Source organism: Colobus angolensis, unplaced genomic scaffold, assembly GCF_000951035.1.
Source record: "Colobus angolensis palliatus isolate OR3802 unplaced genomic scaffold, Cang.pa_1.0 Scaffold6, whole genome shotgun sequence".
NCBI classification, from domain to species: Eukaryota; Metazoa; Chordata; class Mammalia; order Primates; family Cercopithecidae; genus Colobus; species Colobus angolensis.
In genome coordinates, this window is record NW_012119598.1 from 26,799,207 (window position 1) to 26,812,014 (window position 12,808).

The window sequence follows — 12,808 nt, forward strand, 5'->3', positions numbered from 1 at the left end:
CTCTGTCACCCAGGCTGGAGTGCAGTGGCCGGATCTCAGCTCACTGCAAGCTCCACCTCCCAGGTTTACGCCATTCTCCTGCCTCAGCCTCCCGAGTAATTGGGACTACAGGTGCCCGCCACCTCGCCCGGCTAGTTTTTTGTATTTTTTTTAGTAGAGATGAGGTTTCACCATGTTAGCCAGGATGGTCTCGATCTCCTGACCTCGTAATCCGCCCATCTCAGCCTCCCAAAGTGCTGGGATTACAGGCTTGAGCCACCGCGCCCGGCCATCAGCAGGCATTTTCAAATACACCATCTCATTTCCTCTCCGCCACAGCTCTGACAACTTGTGAAGGCAAATAGTGTTATCTTCACATGTCTTATCACATCCTTGCTTATTTTGGTTAAGCAAGTAGGCAACTGGAAGTGTAAGACTGAAGATGAACCTTGCTGTGGATTGTCTTCTACATGCACAGATACTCACACACTAACTTAAGAACCACCTTGCTGGTAACAGCAAAGGAAGGAGCAAGATCCAGTAGTCAGAGGTGTCCACTCTTTTGGCTTCCCTGGGCCACATTGGAAGAAGAATTGTCTTGGGACACACACGAAATATGCTAACACTAACAATAGCTGATTACTTTAAAAAAAAAAAAAAGCAAAATAATCTTGTAATGTTTTAAGAAAGTTTACAAGTTTGTGTTGGGCTGCATTCAAAGCCAACCTGGGCCGCATCCTTGTTCAATCCTGTGGGCCATGGCTTGGACAAGCTTGTGGTAGATCCTTTCAATTAGGGTGAAACAGCCCTGATGTTTGAATTAAGAGACTAGAATTGGCCGGGCTCAGTGGCTCACACCTGTAATCCCAACACTTTGGGAGGCCAAGGCGGGTGGATCATGAGGTCAGGAGATCGAGACCATCCTGGCTAACATGATGAAACCCCGTCTCTCCTAAAAATACAAAAAATTAGCCTGGCATGGTGGCACACACCTGTAATCCTAGCACGAGAATCACTTGAACCCGGAAGGCAGAGGTTGCAGTGAGCCGGAATCATACCACTGCACTCCAGCCTGGGCAACAGAGCAAGACTCCGTCTCAAAAAAAAAAAAGAAAGAAAAGAGACTAGAATTCTAGTCCTAGCTATTTTGTCATCTTTTTCATTTTTAAGCTCTTCATTTGTCCAGTGACCAAAGTTTTTTCTGGTTCTAAAAGACCATGATTCCAAATTTTTGTTAGTGACCTACATATATGCATGCATGCATACACATATACACATAGGTATAGTGACTGTTGTACTGGGTTTCACAACAGGTAAAGGCAGTGTCTTGTAAGTATTACATATTTTATGAAAACCAAACAGGCTTTGTGTTTAAGTCAGAAGGAACATGTGGTTCACTGACAGTCTAATTTTCAAATATCAGCGCATTGAAATTCTTGATCTACGGGATAGATTCATATCTTTTCAGATATTAACTTTTTATAAGTATTCATTGGTTTTCCCTTTTGTTTGTGGATGTAACTTCACTGAGCAAAGACACAAAACTAATTTTTGGCCAGAAAAATTCTATGATGCTTTCTTTTTTTTAAATGACCTATTTATATATATAGATTTACCAGACTTTATGTTCTTGGAATCCAGTTTGTAGAACGGTTTGAGTCACGTATTTGTGCCTCCTTAGATGACATTCCAGACTCTCCATCTAGCCCGAAAGTTGCCCTTCTTCCACCTGTCCTGAAAAAAGTTCCTTCAGACAAGGAGAGAGATGGCCAGAGTAGCCCCCAGCCGAGCCCCAGGACATTTTCACAGGAAGGTAAGGATTTCTTTTCTCTGGGTTAGCTCTCCCCAAGGAGGGACATTTCAAAATAAAGGAATTCATTTTGGACTTTACTGATATCTTAGAGTTTGTTAAAGTCAACATTCCTTGGGTTAACTTTTTGGAAATAGAGTAGTTTCTTAGTTCAGAAACTTGATTCAGCATGATTGATGACATTGGATCTTAATGACAAATGAAAAAAGCAGCTGAGATACCCAACCAAAGGTCTAACTTATTTGCAAGAGTAATTTCTAGATGCTTCTGAACTGACTTCCAGCATGTTAGGAGCTCCTTAAACATGATTTTATGATGTATTTGGGGCTACATATAGATTTCTGAGTCCCATTATTTTCAACGAAATCTTTTCCTACTTGTGGTAAATCACTACTGCAGTAGTTCTGGAGCAGCACCCCTGGGCCTGAGCCACCTTGCAGCTCACTCACGGTGCTCGCTGAGTCACAAGGTCAGATGTTCCTCACTCTCAGAAGTGTGGTGCAGACGTGGACATTCTCAGGGCGACTTTGCACCAGTTTGCTCCTTCTAATTTGCTGAGGTAGAAGCACAGCAAGCTAATCCTGTGACAAGAATGCTTTCTTCCCAAATCAGATTGAGCTGTTACCAGTTACTATCAGAGGTGAGGCATGGTTGTGGCTTCAGCACCCATGCCATTTCTTTTAAATGTGTGATTGACTTTGGGGTTCTGTCGTATGTAATATATAGTGTAAATGCCATCTCTGAGCCTATAAGGAAATTCTAGAGCTACACAAGTCGTCTACACCCAGAAGGCTCTCATTGTGGTTTGGAGTTGCTGTGTTTTATTTTAGATTTATTTAATGCTTTAGAATCCTTTGATCTCTCTGACTGTTTTCTTCCTACAATGGCCTATTTTCTTTTATTGATAATAGTATTGGGTTGAAGTTAATAGAAAGTGTTACTGAGTACAGTACTGTCTTTGTGGCTTGGAAATCTAATAAAAACAGTAACACAGTAACACTGCCTGCTTTCTCATCTCCATCCTACAGATTTATTTGTTGGGTAGAAGCTTTACTCACCTATTTGCTATAAATAAAAGGTGGTAGGGTTGAGACCAAAGCTGCTAAACCACTTCTGCCAAATAGAGAAACTAAAGGTTTCGAAAAGTAGCTGTTATCTATAGTCATTTTACATGAGGTAAATAAATACAGGGTTCAGTATTATAACCAAAGCCTTTGGAAGACTTGGTATAAAAGGAAGGACCTTTGGTGGTGCCAGCTCAGAGAGAGTTGAGCCGGCAGGTATTTTCTGACAGTCCAGTTCTCACCACAAAGTGCCTCCCCCATTCCTACCCTAATTTTCCATCCTTTCTGCAACTGCTAACTTTATGTCTTTACTTTTACGGAAGTGTTGAAAATGCCCGAAAGAGTTCAGTTGGAGAGAAAAAGAAAGGTGAGGAAGGGATGGTAGTGCTAAGTAGGAATGTTCATCTATCTTGTCTGAAGCAATTGAAATATTGAAGGATTTACAAAAGTAGAAAAAAGATCAGAAGGTTGAATACAAAAATCATTCTTTTAACATTTCTGGAAAACAATGTTTTCTAGATGTCTATAAATGATCAAAACAGGGCATAGAGTAACCCACTAGCCTAACAAGTGCAAATATATATCATGGAGCCTCTCTAGTTAACAAAGTCAGGGAGATAGTGGACACTGCTGCAGGCTTTTAGCTGCTGTGAAAAAGTCGAGTGTTCTTTCCCCAGGAAGTTAGAGATAGAATGTGTTGCTCCTTAAATGTTTCAGAGCTTTAGGGGTGGATGTTTGATCCCCTTCCTCATCCTTCTCCCTCCCCTAGTAGCAAATCTTAGGAATGGCTCCCACGCCCTTCTTTCCAGTCAGACGGTAGGGATGGCTGAGCTGTGGAGACCATCACTTTCCCACCTGGGATCCAGAATAAGTTAATCATAGACATCATCCTGATGTTATCACTTGGTATTGAAATTGGACTGAAAATATACATGAAGTCTGGGAACAGTCTGTAAATGTCTGAGGTGGTAAGATTTTGACTTTATCAGCTTGTCCGCTAAGATGGCCCAGAGTGGCAGCCATTTGTGAGTCCTATCTTTTTCTTTATAAACTGTCCATATTGTGCTCATTTCTGTTTTCTTATCTGTTATTCATGCTGGTTACTTCATTTCCCTGTTCTTTGCCTCCCTTTTGGTCTAGCGTGCCCAACTAATTTCTGAAGCAGGTAAATTGCTATGATTCTTCTGGATTATTCCATAGTGAATGCGATTTTCATTAATCCATCATGGAATCAAAATGATAATACTGGGGCCTTTTTGTTAATACTTTTTTGGGGCAGAATCAGAGCTCACCTCATTTTGCACGACATTTCCATAATGTTGGCTGTTGAATTCTGTAGATAATGATGTATATCTGCCCAGGACCAACACTGTAGGTTCCTTAAATCCTAAGTGGGGTGGGTAAGCTGATATTTAATTTTTAATATTTACATTTTTAAATATTAATGTCAACACATTGATGTATGTGCTAATATAAAGGGTAAAATAAATCCCTTTTCCTCAGTAGTGCAAAGAGGAGATTATTACAAAAGACATTCAGATCATGACAGTGGCAAGCCTTCCAGTAGAGGGAAAAGATCTTCAAAACTGTACTCCACCATTGCAGAAGAGGAAGTGAATGCAATTGGGCACAGGAAGTCACAGCCAACAAATGGTTAGAGCCTTCGATTATCATCCCTCACTGACCCGAAGCTTATGAACTGGCACTAACAAAAACAAACTAGAATTGAGTAAATTCTGTTGTGGGACTGGGTCATACAAGAGAGTCATATGAGAGAGTTTTTTTGTTTTTGTTTTTTGATTTTTCTAAATGTCAACAGGATGGTCCTTTTATTTGGGATAAAAAGTATTGACTTAAAAATCGAAAATTAGAAATTCTTATGAGGAAGATCAAGTTACTTTGGTGACTTGTCCTTTCAAATTTTTGTGATCATGCAAGTTTATTTTTATAATTGGGGTTAGACCTCCTATTCTCTTCCTTTATATCTTTACTGTCCTGTTAGGTTTCAACTGTGGTTGGATCAGAGATTCTTAGAATGACAAGAGTTTATATCCTTAGAGAATATTGGCCTGACATCTTACATTCTTTCAGGAAAGGATCAATAAAAAGTCACTGACTCAATGCAGACGTTGGGTCATGCACATGATCTTTCAGTGGACATTTTATCACTCTTTAGTAAGAAAGAAAAAGTACCAATTGTCAACCTTCAGGAACAATTTATTCCATTTTCTAGAAGTTTCTCTCTGACGTCTGTCTTTCATTTGGTCCTGTAGTAAATTCTGTAATGTACTGTTCACGTGAGAACAATCCCAAGTAACAGAAAGGAGACAGATTTCAAATCAGCTTTGCCCTCCAATGGGAAATTTAAGAACAAGTATTGCTGACTCAGAGGAAAAAATGTCTTTTTTTGTGCCTAAAGTACTCATCTCCTCCCTGGTTAATACAATAATTTTTTTTTTATAAATATGACTTCAAAAATCCATTAAAGGAAATCTTAGTACCTGTAAAGAATGTAACATATTCTGGTATGTGAGATTTCTTTAAAGGACTTCTGCTCTTGGAATGAGGCTCTTTTCTTTCTGTGAAACTATCAGGAGTTAATAGATGCATGTATTTAGGCTCCCAGGGATTAGGTGTGGCCCAGCATTCAGGCTGTAACACCATGTCCTTCACTGCCTCCCAAGAAAGCATTTCAGAATACAAGTTAATGGGAGTGACCTTATTATAGGGATACCTTCTCTTATTCTCTTATTGCAAAGGGATAAACTATTCTTGAATTTTCACACTTTACTATTGATAATAAACTTCTAGTGATACACTTCACAGCTTAACAGCCCAATGAGTTATGATACCTGAAGTGGGAACTGTTGTCTTTGAGAACGTTCCTTGATATAGGTTTTAAAACAAAACATCTACCAACTGCCTGCCAGGGACAATGTTTAGAGCCTGCCTTCTCAGCCAGTGCCATGGGCTCAGCCACGTGTGCTCACTTGCCTGGGGTTCCAGCATGTACTAGCTAGGTGGCGGGGTGGGTTAAAGACACCTCTCAGAGCATAAAGCAAAGTCTACAGGACACGTAAGGACAAAACATTCTGCTTGGGCTGGGTAGCTCCTGCCCTAGAGAAAGCCAATTGAGTTGACCCTTTACTTTTACAGAATTCCTATGTAGTGGATTTGTTTATAGACACATAGTTACAGTAGCTCCTCTCTACAAGAAAGTTTCTCTCATATTGCCAAGAAAATCTCTATCTTCAGTCCTAGAAAAGTTACATAAATGAACACCTAAGACATTTATTTTCTGATGAGTTATTTTTGAGAATTTATTAGGCCAGAATCTCTGTCTCTATATTGCCCCTTTTGTTAAGGGCACCTAAGGTTGCAAAGATGTTTCTGGATTCTGGAGCTTTACATTTGAACTATTGTTTTCATTGACTTATATCAGTTGATTATTAACAAAGCATCATTGATGCAATGTTCCTTCTTCAAGAGGCCACTAAAAACACTTCATACAAAACAAAAAGAGACACTCCCCTGCTACCTGCCACCTAGTGCCTATTGATCATCCAGTGAGGCTAGCGTTAGAGTAAAAAGAGGATAAACACAGAGATAACCCACATTATAGAAAAGCAAGGAGAAGAGATTCTCTATCTGTCTCAGATTTGTTCATAACCTCTTTAGCTTAAAATTCTCGTTGTGAGGAGCTGGTCAAATTTTGATGGAATTAAATAGGACCATCTTGTATTTACTTTTCTGCTTTGATTTCTTGAAATAATGACAGACATTAAGAAGTAATTTTTACAGGAGCTTCAATTAAAGTGATTTTGTGCATAATATTTTAATTTTGTTTTGTTAGTGCCGATTCCTAGCACTTGACTGTCTTCACCTTTGAGAATTGAGTAGCAGTCTGCTTTCTGAATAGTTCCAGCTTAAAAAAAACATTTAGCGGATTAATTCTATTAAATAATTGCATGTACTTTCTTTTAAGTCTTTTAAGAGCAGCTTTGTTTATGCTAAAACAGCCTTATTTCCTAAAGTATGTATTCATGAAACAAACAGAGGCTATTGTTCTCAAATATTGTTCTCAAAGCATGCTGCATATTTTTATCATGAATATTATGTTTTGTGTGGCTATTATATTGATTTGACAGACAAAATGCTTAATTTCTTTTACTAGAAATATTTGTAAGCACATCTTTTTCCATTTCATATTATTTCCTCTCTACATTTAATTATAAGTTGTGATGTTTTTATAAGTGTATATCCTATTTTCTCGAAGAAAATAGTTGATTTTGGCTTTGAATGCATTGTAATGGCCCCTGTTTGTACAGGGCATCTGATTCTAAGATTCCTTTTATATATCACTTGCCTCTTCCATAATCCAAGCTGCAGCCAATAAATACTTGGCTGTGACTTGCAGTCTGTAAGCCAGTGCTCTGCTCTACTTTTTCCACCAGATTCAAGTTCTGCTTCCACTAAGTGAGTTCTTAAAGATAAATTTAACAGTTGGCATGTTGGGCTCTTGCTAGAAAGTATAAAAAAATCAGGGCCAACTACTGAATACTATTTTCAGGTCATCATAGTGTTTTTCTCCTGGAAAATATGGATGTCAGTGGAGCTTACAATGGAGAAAATACCAAATTTTCATATGATTCTCTAACTCTGCACTTATATGCATGTTTCAGAAGCTTTAAAATTATCACATATATGCAATGTCAAATCATCTTCAAGAATGGCAGACTTCATGTTTGAGCCTCTCTGTACCAGTTATTGCTGCTATAGACAGGATGTGTATATACATGGGGTGTTTGTGTTTAATAAATTACCTGTTCATTTACTTGAGTATCTTCTATTAGTTAACTTTAATGGTATTTAAAATAGTGATAAATATGTATATAGACACATTCAGAGATGCTCCAGCACTCTTAACAAATACTTGCATTGAAGAAGTGTTTGTGAAACAACTGGATTTTTTTCACCCTGTGTAAAAGCAAGCATTAACTCAAGCTGCCTAAGAGGAGGTCTGTCTGAATTTGTAAAACGTCTAAATCTTATAAATATATTAAAAATAAATTCTAGCCAGGCACGGTGGTTCACATCTGTAATCCCAGCACTTTGGGAGGCTGAGGCTGGAGGATCACTTGAGGCCAGGGGTTTGAGACCAGCCTGGGCAACAAATGAGTTGTCTATACAAAAATAAAAATAAAAAATTAGCTGGGTGTGGTGAAAAGGTACACCTGTAGTCTCCGCTACTCTGGAAGCTGAGACAGGAGGATCACTTGAGCCCAGGAGTTTGAGGCTACAGTGAGCTATGACTGCGCCACTGAATTCCAGCCTGGACAACACAGTGAGACTCAGTATCTATAAATGAATAAATGCTTGCATGCATAGATACATACATGCATACATTCTGGAGTTTTAAGTTTCAAAAGGTTGTAATTCTATTGAGACCATCTTTTAATAGAAGCCTGACTAAACCTACTTCAATATAGTTGTAGTCAACATCTTAATTACATGCAATCAAATGGATGTTCCCTTAAGGGCTGGAAAGCAAACGGCAAAGAGCATTCCCCCTACAAAGTTGTTCACATTAGGGATCTGGACTAATAAGCCTGGAGACTAGAAGACCAAGTGCTTTGACCTTCAAACTCATCACATTAATTGCATAACTTTAAGTCCTTGATCTCACTGTGCCTTAATTTTCCTATCGTTGAATGGTGCTTACCTACTATACTAAGAACATGTCAGCCTGGTATAGTCTCATTATCACATGCACATTCACAGTTGGTAGAGTTTAATCAATGGAGGTGAATATAGTTAGAATGAATTTCTAAATAAAGTCACCACCATAGTGAAATTCTTTGACAGCCCTCTTGAAAGTATGTATTATTTTTCCTCCTACAGTCCCTGAGTCTTGGAGAATTCGGGAGCCCAGTGTCAGTGACTCAAAAGAATCAGCATTTAGGTGGAGACTGAAGGACAACCTACTTTTTGCAGAAAGATTTCTATGTTGGATTTCTTTGAATTTTAATCATGCCTGCTCTAATGACCTTGGTCTATAGGGTTATCTCAGTTTTTTATCTGTAACATAAACATTTTTGGTTTCTTGAATTTCTCCATTTTTAGAAAGTACTCTTATGTCATGTCATACAACATGAGTTAGACCCAAGATTGCCAGGAAACAAAAACATTGGGAAGAATGGAAAGTTTGATTATCCTTTAAATCTAAGAATTAGAACAAATATATTTGCTCTGAAGACAAATGAGCAGTATATTGTATTTGTTTCTTCCCTTGAACCTGTAGTGTATTTTTGAGTCATTTAATATAGAGGAAGAACTTATTTCGGTTTTAAAACAATGAAAAATATTTTCTAGAAGATACCAAAGGAAATGCTCTAGTTTGAGGTTGGGTTTATTGTAAAAAGTTTTCAGGGTGGAGATAATACAAGTCTTCCCTACTTTCTTTTGCTCTTAGTAATTAAAGGATTCTTTGTCTATTAGTATCAAATTGGTTTTGTGATAAAGAGCAAAATATTTATAGATATTTATGCACCTTCATTCTCCAAACCTGGCTTACTGACAGCTTTGAAAGGACCAAACAAGTGCATTTAATTTTTTTACCCAACACAAGCTTAAAAATAGAAATTGCACTTCAGTTTGGGTGACAGAGCAAGACCCCGTTTCTAAAAAGAAAAGAAAAAATAATAGAAATCAATGATAATATTTATTTGTTGCTTTCTTCCCCTGATTTGAGAATTTGCCTGAATCTGTTGGACAAAAAGAAGTCACAATTTAAGAAATTACATACTTTTATTATCAGATTTGAAAGGTTTTTTTCTTTTCAGAGTTTTGAGTCATTTCAATTTAATGTCATTAACTAAAAATTTAAATTTTTATTGTCTAAATAGCAGAATCTGGCTCTAATACCAGTTTTGGCAAGAGAAGTACTCTATTAGGTTTGCATTTTGACTATTAGGTTAATGAGCTTTCACTTCCTGAAACACTCTTCAGTGGGTTCATCATTTTAATAGCCAGCTCCTGGCAAGATGAGTTCTGTTTTTTGGGGTTTTCTTTTTAGCAGAATGCAAAAATCAAGTGATTAGAAGCATCAAGTGAATCCTATAGCTTTTGCAGGACTGATGCAGTGTGTTCCTGGTTAGATCATTTGAAGTTCCAAGTGATGAGGTAGCTGTACTCTTCCTTCAAGCTGGCACAAAGTGTGTAGGTTTAGTATTTTTAGCTCAAGAGCTGTCTATACAATATACAAGATAAATAGTATTTAATAATCCTTAATAGCTATGCTGGAGTACAGCATCCAAACCTTTTCCCCAGGTATTATAGCAGTGAAGCCATGTTGTAGTTGGAAAGAACATAGGCTTTGGAGAGACAGATCTAGTTTAAATCCTGGTTTCAAGTTTTACAAAACCTACCTTACAGGAGGTAATAGTGGGGAATAGCGATAATAAAACAGAGAGTGCCTAACACATAACAGAGGCTCCGTTCCATTAATGATTCTCCCACCGTTGCTTTATAAAGCCTCAGTGGATTCTTCATATTTATTTGTAATCAGAGCAGGCAACAATAATGGTAATGCTTTCACCTGGAGGGTGATTCCAAAACGGCTGATTGTGTCATAGGCAGTATTTAATGCATTTTCACTAGACTACAGTATTTATTTCCTAGAGGGTGAAACTGAGGTTTTCTGAGCCACAGAAAGGTCTGACAAAGACTCCTGAGGCCTTTGCTGATATCCTGCCCCACAATCAGGAATGACAAACCCCAAATCATCTGCAGAAGGCATCGAATGGGACATCTGTCAGTCCAGCATCTCCTTAAGGCTCTGTCTGCCCTGTTCTCTCTGCTGCATGAGGGGGCAGCGACAACTGAGGAGGTCACTTGGGGCAGAACCACTTCAAAGCCCTCCTCCCTCCTGGCATCTCCCTCCACTTCCTCACCATCCTTGCCTGGGGGGTCCTCACCTCAGATTCTTACCCACATCTATGAGAGGTTCACCCTGTCATAGACTGTATTTTTGTGTGTGTTTTCTCATTTTGTTTCTGCTTTGTTGGTTTGTTTTACATTTCTGTCTAGAGTCTCTAAACATAATAGCAAGTTTGTTTCTGAGAAAGTTCACGCTGTTCCCCTCCCCCCCCGCAAACATTCAAGGCTACTGCATCTCAGCCCATTGTCAGTCAGGCCAATGGTATTATTTTGTCAATAAACTGTGCGACTTTTCTTTTTATTTTAGTTTCAAGGAGAAGCTGGGGCCAGCAGGCCCAGGAGTATCAAGAACAAAAGCAACGGTCCTCCAGTAAAGATGGCCATCAAGGCAGCAAATCTAGTGACTCTGGAGAAGAAGCAGAAAAAGAGTTTATTTTTGTGTAAAGGTCACCCACGCAGAAGTCCTCCTGTGCAGGGTGCTTTGGTAGCCATCAGAGAGGAACCAAGGGCACCACCTCTTCTTCCCAGGCGTTCTTCTCTCGGTGCTTTATTCTCTTCTTTTTCTTCATTTCTCCCCCTACCCCCATCCCCTGCCTTTTTTTTTTTTTTGTATAGAAACAGATCCATTTCTTGGTAATCAAATCACGTTTGTTTGGTCTTCCTTCAACCCTTCGCATTTGGTTTCTAAACATTCCTTCATATGCCTTTAATGAAAGCCAGCAATTATCCCATGGGCCCTACTTGAATTTCTCTGAGGCAGCTACAGATTGCCCTACAAGATGAGTTTTTGGAGATAAATGAAATAACTGGACACACACTCACACAAGTAACACCACAGCAAACCTCAGAGTACTGCTGAGTGTACCTGTGTCAAATCCACACAGGACTCGATATAACAATTTATTCTTGATGTATGCAATTGCACATTGTAATTATATTAACAGAGCACACTAATAATTTGTATAAATTATATATATTAGATCTTGGGTATGGTTTTTACCTTCTCCCATGGGAAACTTCTTCCTTCCTGATGTGGAATTGTACATTTAAAGCTTGGTCGGTGACCTTTGCATACCGTCAACGAGCACAGCTAAGAAGAGAGTGAGAGAGGCCTGTGGCTGATTTTACCATGTGCCCTGATTAATGTATATAGTTGATTGGAATGAGGTTTTATGAATATTCATGTTTTTGAAGGCCTTTAATTTCTGTCTGCATATTAGCTTTTAATGTGTGATTTTAAGAGAGAATACTTTGACAACTGTAAAAATCAAAATACTACTCTTTATAAGACATTTCACAAATATTCACTTACATTACAGGCTGGAAGTATTTTATTCATATGTATATTTATACCAATAAAATGATTTTACAAGTGGAATTTGGGCCTTCTCCAGTTACATTTTTAGTTTGGACTGGCTCAGGGTGGTGAACTTTGGTTTTGTTTCCAAAATCCAAAATAATCAATGTTCTCAGATAAGCAATCTGGGAACCATTACCTTCAAAATAAAGATAACTTACTAGTGCCACTGCCTGTTTTCACCCTTGGGAAAAATGATAAAATTTACCAGAAGAATATAGAATTATGAGTTTGATCCAGCTCCCATTACCCTGCATAAGGGTCATATGAGGGATGCAAATGTGAGCAAAGAAGTATGATTTGAAGAGTTGCAAGCAGTGGTTATCTATTGGAAAGAAGAATGATGGAAGGTGGGGTTGGCATGACATGACTATTTCCCTCATCATCCTCCACCAGCCCTCTCCCCAACTCAGGTGCCTGGCATATGAGTAAGTGCCCATAATGTAGACCAGATGGTTTGCTGCCTTTGCGTGACTTCATGAGGGCAGAAAGACACAAGATTGCTTCCTCCAGCTGTAGCTCTGCTGTCATAAAACAGAAAGTACTCACAGAGCAATCAGGTTCACATTCACTTAGAATGCTATGTGGTAAAAGGCACACATGCTGCTGGTTAGCACTTCTCTCTGAGTTTCAGCATGAGAACTATTCTCAAAGAGACAG

At 38.6% G+C, this 12,808-nt stretch overlaps 1 protein-coding gene across 2 annotated transcripts in view; it reads left to right on the top strand.

Annotated features, from left to right (window-relative positions):
* The window catches only part of LRRC16A (leucine rich repeat containing 16A), a 346,863-nt gene extending 334,694 nt beyond the window's left edge, over positions 1-12,169 (top strand). For both annotated transcript variants that reach the window (XM_011962810.1, XM_011962811.1), the window contains exons 36-37: positions 1,661-1,792; positions 11,099-12,169. In XM_011962810.1, coding sequence (XP_011818200.1) covers positions 1,661-1,792; positions 11,099-11,235 — 269 coding nt within the window. In that variant the 3' untranslated portion in view covers positions 11,236-12,169. The remainder of the gene's footprint in view (positions 1-1,660; positions 1,793-11,098) is intronic.
* The last annotated feature ends 639 nt before the right edge of the window (positions 12,170-12,808 follow it).